This window comes from Ipomoea nil, unplaced genomic scaffold, assembly GCF_001879475.1.
Source record: "Ipomoea nil cultivar Tokyo-kokei standard unplaced genomic scaffold, Asagao_1.1 scaffold0937, whole genome shotgun sequence".
Lineage (NCBI taxonomy): Eukaryota > Viridiplantae > Streptophyta > Magnoliopsida > Solanales > Convolvulaceae > Ipomoea > Ipomoea nil.
The window spans coordinates 2,216,654-2,233,259 of record NW_017617365.1 but is presented as its reverse complement, the minus strand read 5'-3'; the positions used below and the strand labels follow the sequence as shown (position 1 = coordinate 2,233,259).

The window sequence follows — 16,606 nt, the reverse complement described above, 5'->3', positions numbered from 1 at the left end:
GCCATTAGACTATATATAATATAAGGTACTTGACAAATAATTTTTTTATTAACTAACATCTCACCTATCATCACACATGACACAACCGTTCTATCATGCAACATTACAACGTCTTCTCTTCTGTTCCCAAATGTAAAAGGCATTGAAACGGAGTAACAAATTCTTAACTTCTGGAAGTTCTGTCTTAGACAGATTGATTCAAAGTCAAAGTCAACAAATACAACACACTATTTTTACACCATTAACATAATTAAGAGTTTCATACGCATAAAAGTCAGAGTGGACAAATACACAAAAAAACTTTGCGCGTTTTCTAGTATAGTTCACAATCATCATTCACGCATTCATACATTTACCAATATGCATTAATCACCTCAGTTTGACTTTGGGCACTATAAATACTCGTATCAGCAACCCACACATTCATCATCACAAACAAACACTTTCGAATGTTAAAAATGGTGAATTTTTGTTCAGTTTTGCTATGCTTTGCCCTTATTGCATTCTCCCTAGGGTTGAGTTCGGCCCAAAACTGTGGCTGTGCTGAGGGGCTGTGTTGCAGCAAGTGGGGGTTTTGCGGCACCGGTGACGACTACTGCGGCCAAGGCTGCCAGCAAGGGCCGTGCAACACCGCCGCTAGCAACGGTGGCTCCGTGTCCGACATCGTCTCCGATGCGTTTTTCAACGGCATCGCCGATCAGGCGGATTCCAGCTGCGAAGGGAAGGGGTTCTACACGCGTGCCTCGTTTCTTGAAGCCGTCAAGTCCTACCCGCAGTTCGGAACCGTCGGGTCTGTCGATGACTCTAAACGAGAAATAGCTGCGTTTTTCGCCCACGTTACTCATGAAACTGGACGTGAGTTTTTTTTTTTTTTTTAAATACTTCTATGAACTGCATATAAGTTACTTCGATTTATTTGTTTATTGAAAGTGAATATTTTAATTTACAAAGATAATAAAAGAATTAAAATATGTGCACTATCCCAACTAAAAGTCTAGCTAAATCAATAGTTGAATTTCACATTTATGTTTATATATTATATACTGTCAACACATCACCTCACCTTTGGTATTAGATTCACTCTGATATCAAATTGAAACATATGTTTCATCTCAACTAAAAGTCTAATTTGATAGTTGAATCGAACCTTTATGTTTATGGAGATGTTTTGTAAATAGTTGTTAATTAGCTGATTAGGTTAGTGGATTTGACGACTTTATAACATTAGCTGATTGTAGATAAATGTTTGGTAAATTAGTTTGTTAGCTGATAGCTGATTACATGTAAAATGATTTTCTCAAAAAGCTTATTGAAAAAGCTGCTCTGAACATCTTTTTGAAGTTTAGCAATTTGAAATAATAAGCTGTTACAAAAAACTAACTAATCAAACACTCGGTGTTTAACCAAGTCAAACATCTAATTGTGATCAAACAAGCCAAAATTAACTATGTTACTAAATAGGGCGTATATATTATATGCTCAACACGCCCATCAATTAACTTTGATATCAAATTGAAACCTATCATGTGTTTCATCCCAACTAAAAATTTAAGCTGATAGTTGAATTGCTCATCTATATTTATATATAATATGTTCAACAAAATGATCTTGAATATATTATCTTCTAATTAGAACCCGTGCTACACCCATGCAGATACTTGCTACATAAACGAGATCAACGGCGCCTCCGGAGATTATTGCGACGAAACCAATACACAGTACCCTTGCGCAACAGGGAAGATGTACTACGGTCGTGGACCCATCCAACTATCCTGGAACTTCAACTATGGACCGGCCGGCCAAAGCATTGGTTTCGACGGCCTAAACAACCCGGACATTGTCGCCACTGACCCAGTTATTTCGTTCAAGACCGGCCTGTGGTATTGGATGAACAATTGCCATTCTCTCATCACCTCCGGTCAGGGTTTCGGTGCCACCATTCGCGCGATCAACGGCCAGCTTGAGTGCGATGGTGCCAATTCGGAGACGGTTAGCAAGAGGGTTGAGTATTACACCGAGTACTGCCAGCAACTTGGTGTTGATACTGGGGATAACCTCAGATGCTAAGATATATAGGACAATAAAATGTAATAAATGCTAGATTGTTGAATATCTAGTCTAGACTAGACAATAATGTCCTTAGTTATACAATTGTTTGTTTATATATTCACATAATTATGTAATTTATATGAATCTTTAATGATTCATTATTTACATATATTGTAAAATTTTCATACTATAAAGTTATCATTATAATATTGTAAAGAGAAAATTACACTTTTGGTCCTGTGACTATTGAGGTCTTGTTAATTTGAGTACTTGACTTTAAAAACTATCAATTTAGTTCCGTAACTATACAATTTTTAACACATTTGGTCCTTCCAGCCAAATCGACGGCCAAATGTTGCCAGAAAAACTTAAACCTTGTTAAATTTTTTCTTCTTGGGGGCAAAACAGTCATTTACATTTAAAATAAAAGTGAACAGTTATTTGCTTCCTTCTTCGCGTACCAGTTGATGCAATGACGAGGACTGGGCAGTTGACGGCTTTTGGCGAGAACGCGTACCAGAACTACGACGAACTTGGCTTCTTAATTCGACGATGGCGACTCCAACATCAGTTGATGGCCTTTTGGCTCTCTTCCCCTGCTGCTGGAACTTCCTCTTGCTGCAGGATGTCGCCGGCGCTGAGAGATGGCGGAGGCGAGCTGGATTCTCCGGTGATGTCGCTGCATCTCTCATCCTTCAAGCGTCGTTGGCTCCCGGTTGCCGCTGTTTCATATCCGCGTTGCTGGTTTTGGGTCGATGACGGGAAGCTTTGGCATTGCAGCGAGGTAGTCCGACGAAGGCGGGCTTGGGTTCCCTGCGAAACTGTCGCTGCTCCCCCCCCCCCCCCCCACCCCCCTCAGGCAGCGAGGTAGTCCATCGGAGTCCTCGATCAAATGACTGAAGATTCCTCTACCGAAGGTCTGAATTTTGGCTTCCAATCAGAATCTCCGTCTCAGTTCTCACTCCAATTTGGGAACGAAAATTGGACACAACAATAACTCTGCAAATTCCATTGATCGACAAACACTCTTACCAAAAGTGTAATTTTCTCTATTGTAAATTATTATGGTCTAAAATGTTGCATATTTATTTAAAATATTACAATATATTAATAGTGTTAGTGGTTGTAATAATGTTAAATATTAATAATGTTATCCCTTGGATAATGTGCCAATTTACGAAAGGCAAAAATAGCCGAGAATGATGATGGGCAAAAGACTTTGTTCATGTTTGGTAAAATAGTTTGCATATCAGTCGATTTTAGTTTATTTGATCATTATTAACTGTTTGACTTGGTTAAGAATCAATATAAGTGTTTGGTTAATCAACTTTTTGTAATTTTAAAATGCTAAAATTCAAAAAGTTACTCAAATCAATTTTTTCAATTAGCTTTTTAAGAAAAGAACGAAATTATCAAATAGCTATCAACAAACAGTTAATTTACTAAACACATTTCTACAATCAGTTAATATTATCAACTTGTTATAATCTCTAACCCAAAAATCAGCTAACAACTATTTACAGAACATCGCCTTTATTGATTATCGTCGATCCTTTGGTAAAACTATATAAGTTGTGCTACTTATCTAAAAGTTCTTACTGCTTAATTGATCCTGAAAAGTCTTGTTGTGTCTGTAAAAAGTGTTGCAAATATTGTAAAATTTTCTTATTATAAAGTTAGCAGTGTAAATTATTATGGTCCAAAATGGTGTATATTTATTTAAATTGTAAACACACACAAAAAAAATTGTATATATGTATATATTAAAATTCCAAAAATTGGGTCACAACAACTATCATATCGTCTAAAATGCGGGTGGCTCATCAAACAGTTTCGATATGAAACGTCAATTTCAAGATGAATGTCGAGAGAACTCTGATCTGTAGAACTTCAATGTGATGAAATGAATGCCTCTATTAATAGGAAAGAAAATGTGAAACTTCCACTTCATTTCAAACTCTTTGACATTATCTCAAAATAAATAAATAAATAAATAAATAAACATTTGAGATGATATAATGAATTATCTAAAAAGTATTTAGCCATTACTATGCTCAGGTTCATGATCCTATTACAATTATAATATTTTAAATTAAAATATAATTTGAATAAATTTTTATCAAATAATTAAATTAATTAGCCAAATAACATAGCCCAAATCACTAAGTATAGTATAGCTTATCTGCTACAATTGTAAAACGCGGATCGTAGGGTCACAGAAAGACTTAGACTTTCCGCGACCATTGTGAAATTGAAAAATGTTGAACATCCACAACTGTTATTAAAAACGAACTGTCGCGGATTATTAGTACATTTTTATAAAATAAATAAAAGGTATCTGCAACCGTTTCTAAGCTGTCGCGGAGGCCCATTTTAAAATAATAATAATAATTTTTTTTATTTGCAAAAAAATGCTTCACGCATCAGGCAAATCCCATACGAAAATCTCTAAAAATAAAATAAAATAAAAATCAAATTACAGAAATTAAACAAATCAAAAACGCAAAAACCAAGTATAAACTCGACATCAAATTCCAACAAAGTTTCACGATATGATTGGACAAACAAAGCATATAATACTGAAAAAATAAGGGCAAAAAGTCTTGGAAAAAATAAAACAAAAAAACAAGGCATGTAATTCTAGAAAACAAGGGAAAAAAAACAAAATAACAAAACCCAATCGTCTGGCGGTCATGATTTCGGTTCGGCCGAGGTTAAGCCGTCATATGACTTTCTTTCTCCGAAGGTTTCTAGTGAAAACACTTTGTAGATATAGCGGTGCATGGAAAAAAAGATAGGGAATGAAGATTCCCCGAATGTCGAATTCAAAGATGACAAATTCAGAGCTATCGAAATGGGCCAATCCAGCACGTACAGACTAATCCGTCTCGAGTTAGACCACAAACGGGCCAGGCTCGTTTTTTTACACTGGTTGGGATTACAACCCAGCCCGTCCTAAAAAAAATTAAATAATTAATTACAAAAATTGTTATTATTAATTTATTATTCACACACTTGTCTATTTATCTAATATTCTAAATTCCTAACAAACAAAATTAGTATTTATATTTAAAGATTTCTAGTTTCAACACAAAAATCAACAATCAACATTCAACAAGGTTTAGATTCTAACTCTGTGGGTGAGTTTACGACCATTTCAAGACATAGCCCATAAGCATCGACGTAGCACTACAGTGATACACGGTTAAAATCCCAGAGAAAATAAATGAATTTCTTGCCTTGAGATGCTAATTCACTTTTCTAAACACACACTTAAAAAAAAAAAAAAGTTATACATTGTGAGAATGAGAAAATAATGTGTATTCCATCATCAACCACAGTATAACCCAGAGTATAAATAGTGGAAATACTAGCAATAACTCCACACCTATTCTACAGGAGATAAAATATAACTATACAGACTTAATCAAATAGACTAAACATGTGAACCACAACTAATGCTTAATACGCCCCCGCAAGATGGAGGAACCATCAGCTACACCAATCTTGGACCGAAACTTCTGAAACAGAGCACGCCCCAACGGCTTTGTCAGGACATATGCCACCTAATCACAAGAGGGGATATGCCGAACGGATAGCAAACCTTCAGCAACCATATCCCTGGCAAAGAAATAATCTAAAGCAAAATGCTTCATCTGGGAGTGAAAAAATCGGATTCTTACAAACATATGTAGCACCCAAGTTATCACACAATAGGGACGGTGGTTGATGCAAGCGAATACCAGCTTCACGTAGTAAGTTCTGAATCTAAACTAGCTCAGTCGCAGCATGAGCTAAAGCCCGGTACTCAGCCTATGCTGAAGACCGAGGCACAGTTTTCTGACGTGCAGACTTCCAAGAAATGATATTAGTCCCAAGATAAACGACATAGGCAGTGGTAGAGCGACCTTCATCCCATAAACTCCCCTAGTCCGAGTCAGAAAAGGCAGTCAAGCGCAAGGGAGCATCAAACTTAAGTAATAAGCCAAGATGAACTGTACCTTTTAATTACCTGAGAACACGTTTGGCTGCTTGCCAGTGGTCTAAATTCGGTGCATGCATGTATTGAGCCAACTTGTTAACAACATATGCCACATCTGGTCGGGTGATGAGGAGGTACTGCAATAGCCCAATCAGACGGCGGTAGCCTTCACCATCCGCAACCTCGAATCAGAAGCCATTGGAGTGGACACAGACTTTGCACCATCCATCTTGAACTAAGCTAGAATATCTGCGAGATAACGTCCCTGAGATAAAAACATACCGAATGTAGTGGTTATGACCTCAACGCCTAAAAAGTGATGAAGCAGGCCGATGTCCTTGAGTGAAAAACGGTTGGCCAATTTAGCCACAAAGGCATTTAAGTATGCAACACTATTACCAGTGAGAATAATATCGTCGACATAGACCAAGAAGTTCACCACAACCCCATCAAAGATATAGACAAACAAAGACGTATTTGCCTTTGAGCGCGTAAAACCTGCAGATATCAAGAAATTTGACAATTCCAAGTACCAAGCACAAGGTGCTTGTTTCAGTCCATACAGCGCCTTACGAAGCTTACAGATATAGGACGGATTATGGACATCAACGTATCCAGGCGGCTGCTCCATATACACATCTTCGTATAGAGTGCCCTGTAAAAATGCATTGTTGACGTCTAGCTGCCTGATAATCCACCTGTTACCCAAGGCAATCGTAAGAATAATTCGAATGGTGACCGGTTTCATGACCAGACTAAAAGTTTCAAAGTAATCTCGTCCGGACTCCTGCAAAAACCCTTTGGCAACCAAGCGTGCCTTGTAACGATCCACCGTACCATCTGGTTTTCGTTTGATACGATAAATCTACTTGCAACCTATTGGATTGTGACCACCCCGTGGAACAAGTACCTAAATCTAGTTTCGACATAATGCGCTAAATTCATCATCCATGGCATCACGCCATAGAGGATCTTTTAAGGCTTGCATAACATTAGAAGGTTCAAGAGAAGCAGGAAGTGGATGCACAGTGGCGGAGTTCAAAAATTTATCCCCATAATATTTTGGGTTTTTGGTTCGAAGACGCTGGGAACGTCGAGGTATTGCAGAAGAGACTAGAACACTGTTGGGCGGTGAAGGAGTTGGGATATATTCAGACATAGAGGAAGAGGACGACGCAGTGGAGGATTCTGACGAGAAAGACACAGAAGGTGACGCTGGAGCCGCCAACATCGTGGAGAACGGGGGAGGTGACGGCGGCGCCGGTGATGACGTAGAGGGCGAAGGGTGCGACTCTGGAACCAGCGACGAAGCGGAAGACTGGGAGGGTGACTCAACCGGCCACGACACGGAAGACTGGGAAGGTGACTCTGGCTCCGGCGATGACGCAGAGGCCGGAGTGGGTGACTCCGAAACCGACGACGACGCGGAGGAATGAGTGGGTGACTCCGGAACTGACGACGACGCAGGGGAATGAGTGGGTGACTCTGGAACCGGCGACGACACGGAGGATGCGACTGCCGCTGGACCTGGTGACGACGCGGTATTAGGCGAAGTGAAGGTAGGCTGACCAGTGGCTGCAGCATTCTGATATTCAGGAGGTGGTGACACTGCATTCTCTGAGTTGAGGTTAACTGGGAATGACGAGAAGAGTGTCTGATGTGGCACGGGTGGATGGTAAATTGGAGATGCAACATTTGGTGAAGACATTTTGGAGACTTTCAAATTGCGAGCCAAACCTGTAGACTTGGAAAAAATATCATCTTGCGCAGGAAAAATATTTTCTATAAATTTTACGTGTCGAGACACATACATTCTTTTAGAAATAGAATCCCAGCATTTATAAGCAGATTGGGGTGTTAAGTATCCCAAAAAAATACAAGGCGTGTATTTTGGTTGTAATTTGGTACGTGTATAAGGGCGCAACCAAGGGAAGCAAAGGCAACCAAACTTTTTAGCCTTTTAAAGTTTGGTAATTTGTGGAAGAGATACTCAAAAAGAGACTGATTTTTTAGAATCGGCGTGGGAAGCCGATTTATGAGGTATACAGCGGTTTGGACAGCATGAGACCAGAACGAAACAGGAAGAGATGCACTGTGTAATAAAGCTAGAGCAGTTTCAACTATGTGGCGATGCCGGCGTTCAGCTGTGCCGTTGTGTTCAGGGGTATGTGGGGGTGATGTAAAGTGTGATATCCCAAATAAATTAAACATCGGGATTAACTTGACAGATTCGCCGCCGTTGTCAGAAAAGACAAACACAATGTTGTAACCAAAGAATTTTTCGACCAGACGCTTAAATTGCGGGAACACTAAGAATACATCAGATTTTTTTAAGGGGGTACAACCAAATGTACTTGGTAAAAAAATCTACAAAAATAACATAATAGGAGTAACCGTCAATGGACTTCTCAGAAGTACTCCATACATCGGTGTATAGTAACTGTAGAGGTTTGAAACTAGACAACGAGTTTTCTGCAAAAGGCAACTTATGACTCTTGTTGATATTACAAGAGGTAAATTAAATGCTTCAATGTCTGCAGATTTAATACCTAACCCGTAACACTTTATTAGTTTCTTAAGGGTTCTGTTAGAAGGATGACCAAACCGGTGATGCCAGGATGCAACGAAAGATTGAAGTGAAATATTTATTTGTGAAAATTGCTTATTAGGTGTGTAGTAGACATCACAGACGTTCTCCCCCTGCAGAAGTGGCGCCCCCGTGACTAGATCCTTCACAAAAAAATAAGTAGGAAAAACTTCGACAGAAACTCGATTAGATTTGCATAACTTTGACACAGAGACTAGATTAGTATGTAACCGTGGAACGCATAACACATTACTTAGGCACAGGGAACGAGGTTTAGCAGGAAGAACAGTGTGTCCAGTATGAGTAATACGTAAAGTCTTACCATCTCCTAAGCTTATTTCATCAGGCCCCCCGTAATTAGAAAATCCATGCAAAGTGGATGTACTGGGTGTGGCATGATGGGAAGCCCCACTGTCAAACATCCATTGAGGGGAAGTTGCGGGAGTGGTGGTGGTTGAGTTGGCCACTGGTTGAGAAGTACGTGTATTTTGAGCGTCATTGAATTGGTAGTTGTTGTCCCGTAGAAAGTTAGCCAGCTTCCTGCAAAACTTGGTATCATGGCCCGAGAATTCGCAGAAGTTGCAGAACCGTCCTTGACGGTTAGTGGAGTTCTGGCCGCGACCACGGCCACGGCGTCTACGGGAGTTGGTGTTGCTAGACTGATCACGAAATGAGCCGAAACCATTTTTGGGCACTTGCCGTTGGGTGACATTCACCGTGGGCAAATACGAAGATTGGTCGGTGCACTGTTTCATTGTGCGTTCGTATTCGGTCAGAATAGTACCAAGCTCAGCGTAAGTAACCGCTGGTTCACGTACTTGAATCGCTGCCATGATTAGATGAAACTCATCACCTAATTGGGTGATGGCATGAACAACAAGATCCTCATTCGAGATAGGGTGTTGGGCTAAAGCCAAGTCATCAGCAACAGATTTCATGTCTTGAAGAAATTCTGAAATCGTCCGGGACCCACGTGGATTTCTGACCAGCTTTGCTTTGATGGATATAATCCGTCATTTTAAGGAGCTAGCATAACTGGCCGTAAGACAGGACCATGCATCTGCGACTGTAGTGGCAGAGGATATAACTGGTTGAATGGTGTCTGTGCAGCTACCAAGAAGAGCAGCAAGAATTATCTGATCTTGCCGTACCCAATTCGTATGAGCTGGGTTTGTCGTTGTTGATGCAACATCAAGGAATGCAGCAGGCTCCTTAACAGTGCCATCAATATAACCCAACAAGTCAAGACCGGTGAGGGTCGAACGAACTTGGCGACGCCACACTGGAAAATTCACATCGGTGAGGCAGATCGAGAAGTTAGTCGGGGCGGACAATTGAACGATCACAGTTGTGGACGTTATCGCCATAAGATTGAATTGGAGAGGAAAAGAAAAAAAAAAACAATCTCGTGAGAGTTAGGCTCTGGATACCATGTGAGAATGAGAAAATAATGTGTATTCCATCATCAACCATAGTACAACCCAGAGTATAAATAGTGGAAATACTAGCAATCACTCCACACCTATTCTACAGGAGATAAAATATAACTAAACAGACTTAATCAATTAGACTAAACATGTGAACCACAACTAATGCTTAATATACATTACGTTTCTAGGACTAATTTTCTTCCAAAAAGTCGAGAACGGGAGACGACAGAGCTTAGCCTTCGCAGAGAGACCGGGAGACTTCTGAGGTCGCAGAACACTAAACCGCCACTGGCAGCGCGCAGGTCAGAGGTCGCCGGTCGCTGGTTCGCCTGGTCGCAGGTCGTCGACAGTTTTCTTCGGCCTTCGCTTTCGCGGCTTCGGTGCTTCGCACTTTGCAGAGAATGCAAAGAACTAGGGATTTTTATTTTTAGGGGAAAATGGGAAATGTCCGTGGGCCTCTTTAGTCAATTAATATTAAAAAAAAAAAAAAAAAAGGCCAGCCCGTTTAATCCGGATAAAATCCTGGTTAAACGGGTTGGGTTGGGATTTCTCCCACCCAACCCGCTAGAACACGGGTTAAACGGAGGGGTTGGGCATGTTTTGACAACTCTAGACAAATTTGGAAGCGTTGAGGTGTTTAAGCGAGATGAAGAGAAGCTAGAGCTTGTCACTTACCAGATTTAAAGAGAGAAATTATCATGGTGTAAAGAATTTGCAAATAAAGAATGCAAGAGAGCAAAGCAATTAAACAAGTAAATCAAGGCCAGCCCCTTTAATCCGGATAAAACGGGTTGAGTTGGGATTTCTCCCACCCAACCCACTAGAACACGGGCTAAACGGTTTGAGAAATTTTTTTATTTATTTATAACAAAGGCTTTTAACTTGGCACCAAAAATAAAGAGATAAATACATGAATGAATAAATTTTATACATTCCCAATCACTCGAAAAAAATAATCCTATCTCCTAAGCTAGATTTACTTTCTTTAATATCTATGGAATTAGATTTCTAGTTGATCTAAAGGTGAAAATTATTTTTCACGTCTTAAATTTCCAAGAAAATTTGATCTTGACTATCAAACACCCTCTAAATTCAAATTTTTAGGTTAGTGCAAGTGTGCAAGTGATCAAAGTAGATAGTATGCATACCTATTCTAACTAAAAATATGAACTCAATAAACATTAAATGAGTCTAATAAGTATGGTAAATCAACTAGTATAAGACAAATTAAAAAATGTGCCAACAAGAGGCCGTAGCAAAACCTATATAGTTGTCATTTGAAAAAATAATAAAAATTTTACTACTTATTTTTATAGATATGTGTGAAAATAAAAAGAAAAAATTTAAAAGTATATAATTATTTATGAAAATTTTGAAACATACCATAAAAATTGATAGGAATAGATGAAAAGCTTGTCTATTTTAGATAGAGAAAAAAGTATGTAAAGAAAGTTGAAAAGTTTGGGGTTCGAAGTTTGAATTTCAACTATTTATATATGTGAATAAAAGTCTACAGAAATTCTATTATTATAGTGTCTATATATAAAAGTTAATAAGTTTTTTATTACAAGTAGATTTTTAAAGACTCCATAAAGATCTGAATCGAATACGAGTACTTTTTTAAAGACTAATTAAAAGATTGAATCGGATACTATTAGACCTTTAAAGTGTTTTAAAAGTTATATTGAATTCAATTAAACTTTTAACGAATACAATTAAACTTTTAAAGTTGTTAAATGTTTTTAAAAATTTATAAAAGCCTTGATTGAATACACACCCTAAAAGTCTAAATCAAATACTAACGAACTTTAAAACTTTTTAAAAGTTTGTATCGAAAACAAATAGACTTTTAAAAAATTTTAAATGTTTAAATCAAGTATCATCAGACTTTTAAAGTCATAAAAATATTTAAAAATTTATAAAAATATAGCTGGAATACACCTCTAAATAATAGAATCAATAGTACACACAAAAAAAAAAAAAGTACGGAGTATAAATTATATTTTATTTTAAAAATATTTTAGTATTTCTCCAGGGGAATAAAGTTAACTAGACGATTACGTGTGTGCATGCCATAAGTCAGCAATTCTATCATAACGATCAGACAGAATACGATGTGCTGACTAGGATATGTGCCAATTTCAATCCGTCGTGTTACTGTTGTGGTTGTGGATAAGATCTCAAAGTCTTGACCAATTCCTCGTACCTCCCAAAACATAACATATTAAATTTAAGAGTTAATTCCACAAAAATTTTCTTGTCTTTGGTTGTAATTTTAAATTTAATTTGAGACTATATTTTTTTCATTTAACATTTGTCTTTCTCTATGACTTTTCTATTTTTAGTAAGGGCAATTTTGTTTTTTCATATTTTTCTTTTGTTATTTTTTCAATTTTAGCAAGTTTAATTGGTTTAGAACTTTAAGTAACCTCTGATTTTTAATAACCATATTTTTCAACCGGTTTTTAGTAAATTTCTAAACCAATTAAACCAGTTGAAACATGAAAAATAACAAAATAAAAATATGAATAGACAAAAATGTCCTTACTAAAAATTGGAAGAGTCATGAGGAAGACTAAAAGTGTTCAAAAAATAATTTTAGTGATGTTAAATGATAAAAACGATAGTCTGTGACTAAATTTGAAATTGCCACAAAAAAACAAGGGATCTCTGGTGGAATTAACTCTAAATTTAATTATATCGATTCACAAGTTGTGCGGAAAAAAAGTGTATAATAGTAATTATGAGAACAATAATCTAAAAACATAATAAGTGTGAATGAAAGTTATACCTCTCATTTATGTCCGTTTTTTCCATTAAGTTTTTTTTATACATTATGCAATAAAGGTTGTACATTAAAATATTTTGGACAAACATACCCCTACCATTATAACTTCCGTTACATTTTCCACTATTGTTTCCATTTAGACGGAGAAGCTCGCTGGCTTCTCCATGAACAGAGAAGAGAAGCTAGCGAGTTTATCCGTCACCACCGCAGCCAACGAGCTTATCCGAAGTGTCTAACGAACGAATTCGCCGGCATCGAACGGACGAATCCGTTGGCAATTATTTTCTTTTATGTTTTTTTTTTTAAAAAAAAATATTTAAATAAAATGTCATGTAGATGCCAAGCAAGCAAAATTAACTTGTTACTTTTTTGATAAATTGTTAAAAAAGGTAATTGCACACTTTTAGTAAGTTTAAGGGTTTAATTGAATTTTATATATATATATTTTTTTGTTTGAGAGGCTAATTGCACTTTGATGGTCTATTTGACCCTTATCCCAATTTTTTATTATTGAAAATGAAAACTAATATAATTGGCCACATGGCCTATCTAGCTGCAGTAGTTGTGTTGTTTATTTAAGAAAAAAGAAATCCACGCGTTAACTAATATATCCAAATGGATAAAGTTGAAACGTGGAATATGATTCTCTTCCTTCTCATTCATTCCTATAAATTCTGCAACAAATTAACCAAAACCAATACCATATTCAGTCGTCGCAAACATACATTATATTGTTCCTTTTAGAGTATTTTGCAAATTTGCAAGAAGAAGAAAGAAGAAGAAAATGTTGGCAATTTTCCAGAAAGAGTTGGTGAATCCACCAAAGGAGCTAAGTAGCCCAGCCTCATTGGGGTCATCTATGAAGGTTGTCCCACCTCAAGAGGCTATCAACAATTTCTTATCTGCGAATCCCAGCAATGGGTTTTCTCTAGGATTTGGTGATAAGGCATTTCTGGCATATTCCTCTGCTCAACCTTGTTCAAACCTCGTACAGCAGAGGTTGTTCTGTGGGGTGAATGACATGTACTGCATCTTCTTGGGGAGCCTGCACAATCTGTGTTCACTCAACAGGCAATATGGGTTATCAAAGGGGGCCAATGAGGCCATGCTTGTGACCCAAGCATATCAGACCCTCCGAGATAGAGGCCCCTACCCTGCCCATCAAGTCCTCAAGGATCTGGAAGGCAGCTTTGGGTTTGTGATTTTTGATCACAAAGCTGGAACAGTTTTTGCTGCTCTAGTAAGTTCAATTCCCACCCCTTCAAATCTTGAAATTATGCGACTTTAATTTATTTACAGACACAATAATTACATGTACAAAATATATGTTAATTGTAGACATCTAATTTTTGAACCAGTGTCCAGGTGCAAGATGGGCCCTGGTCCATGGTATAACAATTAACTAACTTCTGTGTTGGCCTGGTATTGTGGACAGGGTGCTAATGAATCAGTGAAGCTCTACTGGGGCATTGCAGAGGATGGATCTATAATGATCTCTGACAATGTGGCACTCATGAAAGCAAGTTGCGCCAAGTCATTCGCCCCATTCCCCCATGGTATGTATTAGCCCAAAATTCACTACTGGAAATTATGAAATTTCCAACCACTTGAAAGTAATCTTAAGTCAAGTCGAAAGCAAAAGGTGATCGGAAATAGCAACAAAGGATTTTTCGGATACCAAAAGTGATCGGAACAAGGTTTTCGACTTGATTTAAGATCACTTTCAAGTGGTCGGAAATTCCATAATTTCCAGTAGTGATCTTGCACACTGTACTAGATTTATGATAATTTCTAAATCGACACCAAAATGATTAAAGATCCAAATAGCATAATGTTTGGATTCAGTACAAAAGTCATCAGAGTCGATTAGGAGCTTAGAAGTTTCCTATATATAATGAGTTGACAATGGATGGGTGCAGGTTGCATGTATCACAGTGAAAGAGGGTTGATGAGCTTTGAGCATCCAATGAAGCAGATGAAGGCAATGGCAAGAGTTGACAGTGAAGGAGCAATGTGTGGAGCTGACTTCAAAGTTGATCATTACTCCAAGGTAGTTAACACAATAATGCCAAGGGTTGGAAGTGAAGCTAACTGGACTCTTTGATGGCATGCAGCAACAACAAAAATTCTGTTTTGAGTTTGATTAGGTAGTGTTTCCTTTGATTCTTTTGTTTTGATTGAGGTTTATAGTACTTGTTTCACAAAATGTACTTTTGTTTCTTTGAATGTAATCAATCGTGGTATATTGTCAATCAATTGCATCACATTGCTGCAATAAGTCTCTCAAACAAAATTTAAACTAACAGAGTGCCACCGAGTGAATCTACCTAGAATGGTGAATTTGAAGAAAGAGATGAATGTACAGCAAAGGATAGATGAAGATGGGTATTGCTGGAATAATATAATATTTCTTATATTATTATTATTATTAGTAAGAGGAAGAAGAAGTTATGGCGAGAAAGTAGGGAGGATTAAGGGAAGTTGAAACTTCAAACGGGTTACTTTATATAAAGGCTCAGGGATCAACAGACCGTGCCAGGCTCATTAGTCGTAATAATTTGTATGTCTTAAGACATACAAAAGGAAGGGATTTTACTTCCATTATCGTTGTACACACTAATCGTTGGGAACCAAGTTTGTATTCTGAGCCATATTACTTTTGTTGCTTCTAATTTTAACTCTTCATATATTTCTACTGACTGTAACTGCTATTCAATTTTGATGCTTTTTATTGATTAGTTATTTGACTTGCTTTCCCCCAATAGATGCTCTACTCATCATAGGACTACCTGATGGTCCTACAGCTCATTTTAAGCTCTCATGACTTGTCCTGCAGAAGGATCTCAAGGTGGGATAATAAGATTAAATAGAATGATGGTATTGATTAGTTGTGGGCATAGGAGGTGGTGGTGTTGATCATGAGTGAAACCTCATGTAAGTTTTTTCACTTGAAAAGTTTTAAAGATATCTATATATAGAAGCCAAATTATTGAACATGTTTTTTTGTTTATCTTTCTAGTTTCTATATATATCCATCAATTACCTCATATTGCAGTTTGTGTCTGAAAATTGGGACTGAATTAGAGGAGACATTGCAAAGCTACAGGAGGCATTGCATTCAATGCAAAAACAAGTAGAGGAAGCAAATATAAGAGTTGTCTTAGATTCTTGCATGTTTTAGTACAAAAGATGTATAGTTTAATAATCTGTTCTCTTGCATTCTATGTGGAAATATACATGTGAAGCCCTATAGGAATTCTCTTCAAATGAATTTTAGTATTTGTTTTAGAGATCCACTGCAAGCATGACAATATTTTAGGACAGGAAGAGTACTTAATTGTGTATGTAGTTCCATACTTACTGTGCTCAAATTTTGCCTAAATAAATTTTCATTATGTTTTTCACTTGACATTTATTGCAGATTCTGGACTCACTTAGTAATGGCTTATATGTTTACCTTCTGGACATGCTATTTATTGTTCTAGCAATACTTTTGGGAATATCTTATTATTGATCAATCTATTGTATTTTAGTACAGAAAGATATGTTGTATTTATAAGTATTTAGGGTTTATTATATACATATCTTCACAATTAATTGATTTTCTTGAGTTATCCTTGTATTGTATTGTACTTTGATATAGTTTACGTATTTTGATTTTCTTCGTATAATGTATATATATATATATATATATATATATATATATATATATATATATATATATATATATATATATATATATAATTTTTTAAAGGTAACTTTTCGCGACA

General features: G+C 37.1%; 3 protein-coding genes across 3 annotated transcripts; 2 read left to right on the top strand and 1 right to left on the bottom strand.

Moving 5' to 3' along the window:
• The first annotated feature begins 416 nt into the window (after nt 1–416).
• Nucleotides 417–2,218, top strand: LOC109179649 (endochitinase EP3-like). Its single transcript, XM_019329142.1, has 2 exons — nt 417–855; nt 1,655–2,218. The coding sequence occupies exons 1-2, from the start codon at nt 450–452 to the stop codon at nt 2,065–2,067; spliced, it is 819 nt and encodes a 272-aa protein (XP_019184687.1). The 5' UTR covers nt 417–449; the 3' UTR covers nt 2,068–2,218.
• A 4,729-nt stretch (nt 2,219–6,947) lies between these two features.
• Nucleotides 6,948–7,739, bottom strand: LOC109179615 (vegetative cell wall protein gp1-like). Its single transcript, XM_019329112.1, has one exon. The coding sequence runs from the start codon at nt 7,737–7,739 to the stop codon at nt 6,948–6,950; it is 792 nt and encodes a 263-aa protein (XP_019184657.1).
• Nucleotides 7,740–13,531: 5,792 nt separating this feature from the next.
• On the top strand, nt 13,532–15,111 carry LOC109179651 (stem-specific protein TSJT1-like). Its single transcript, XM_019329144.1, has 3 exons — nt 13,532–14,076; nt 14,272–14,392; nt 14,756–15,111. Exons 1-3 carry the CDS (start codon nt 13,621–13,623, stop codon nt 14,938–14,940), a joined length of 762 nt encoding a protein of 253 aa, XP_019184689.1. The 5' UTR covers nt 13,532–13,620; the 3' UTR covers nt 14,941–15,111.
• The last annotated feature ends 1,495 nt before the right edge of the window (nt 15,112–16,606 follow it).

Bases quoted from the DNA above. Each gene is read 5' to 3' on its own strand.
- LOC109179649 (XM_019329142.1), top strand. From the start codon at position 450: ATGTTAAAAATGGTGAATTTTTGTTCAGTTTTGCTATGCTTTGCCCTT. The intron at 856-1,654 runs GTGAGTTTTTTT...ACACCCATGCAG, and splicing joins CGTTACTCATGAAACTGGAC to ATACTTGCTACATAAACGAG.
- LOC109179615 (XM_019329112.1), bottom strand. From the start codon at position 7,739: ATGTCTTCACCAAATGTTGCATCTCCAATTTACCATCCACCCGTGCCA.
- LOC109179651 (XM_019329144.1), top strand. From the start codon at position 13,621: ATGTTGGCAATTTTCCAGAAAGAGTTGGTGAATCCACCAAAGGAGCTA. The intron at 14,077-14,271 runs GTAAGTTCAATT...TATTGTGGACAG, and splicing joins GAACAGTTTTTGCTGCTCTA to GGTGCTAATGAATCAGTGAA. The intron at 14,393-14,755 runs GTATGTATTAGC...GGATGGGTGCAG, and splicing joins ATTCGCCCCATTCCCCCATG to GTTGCATGTATCACAGTGAA.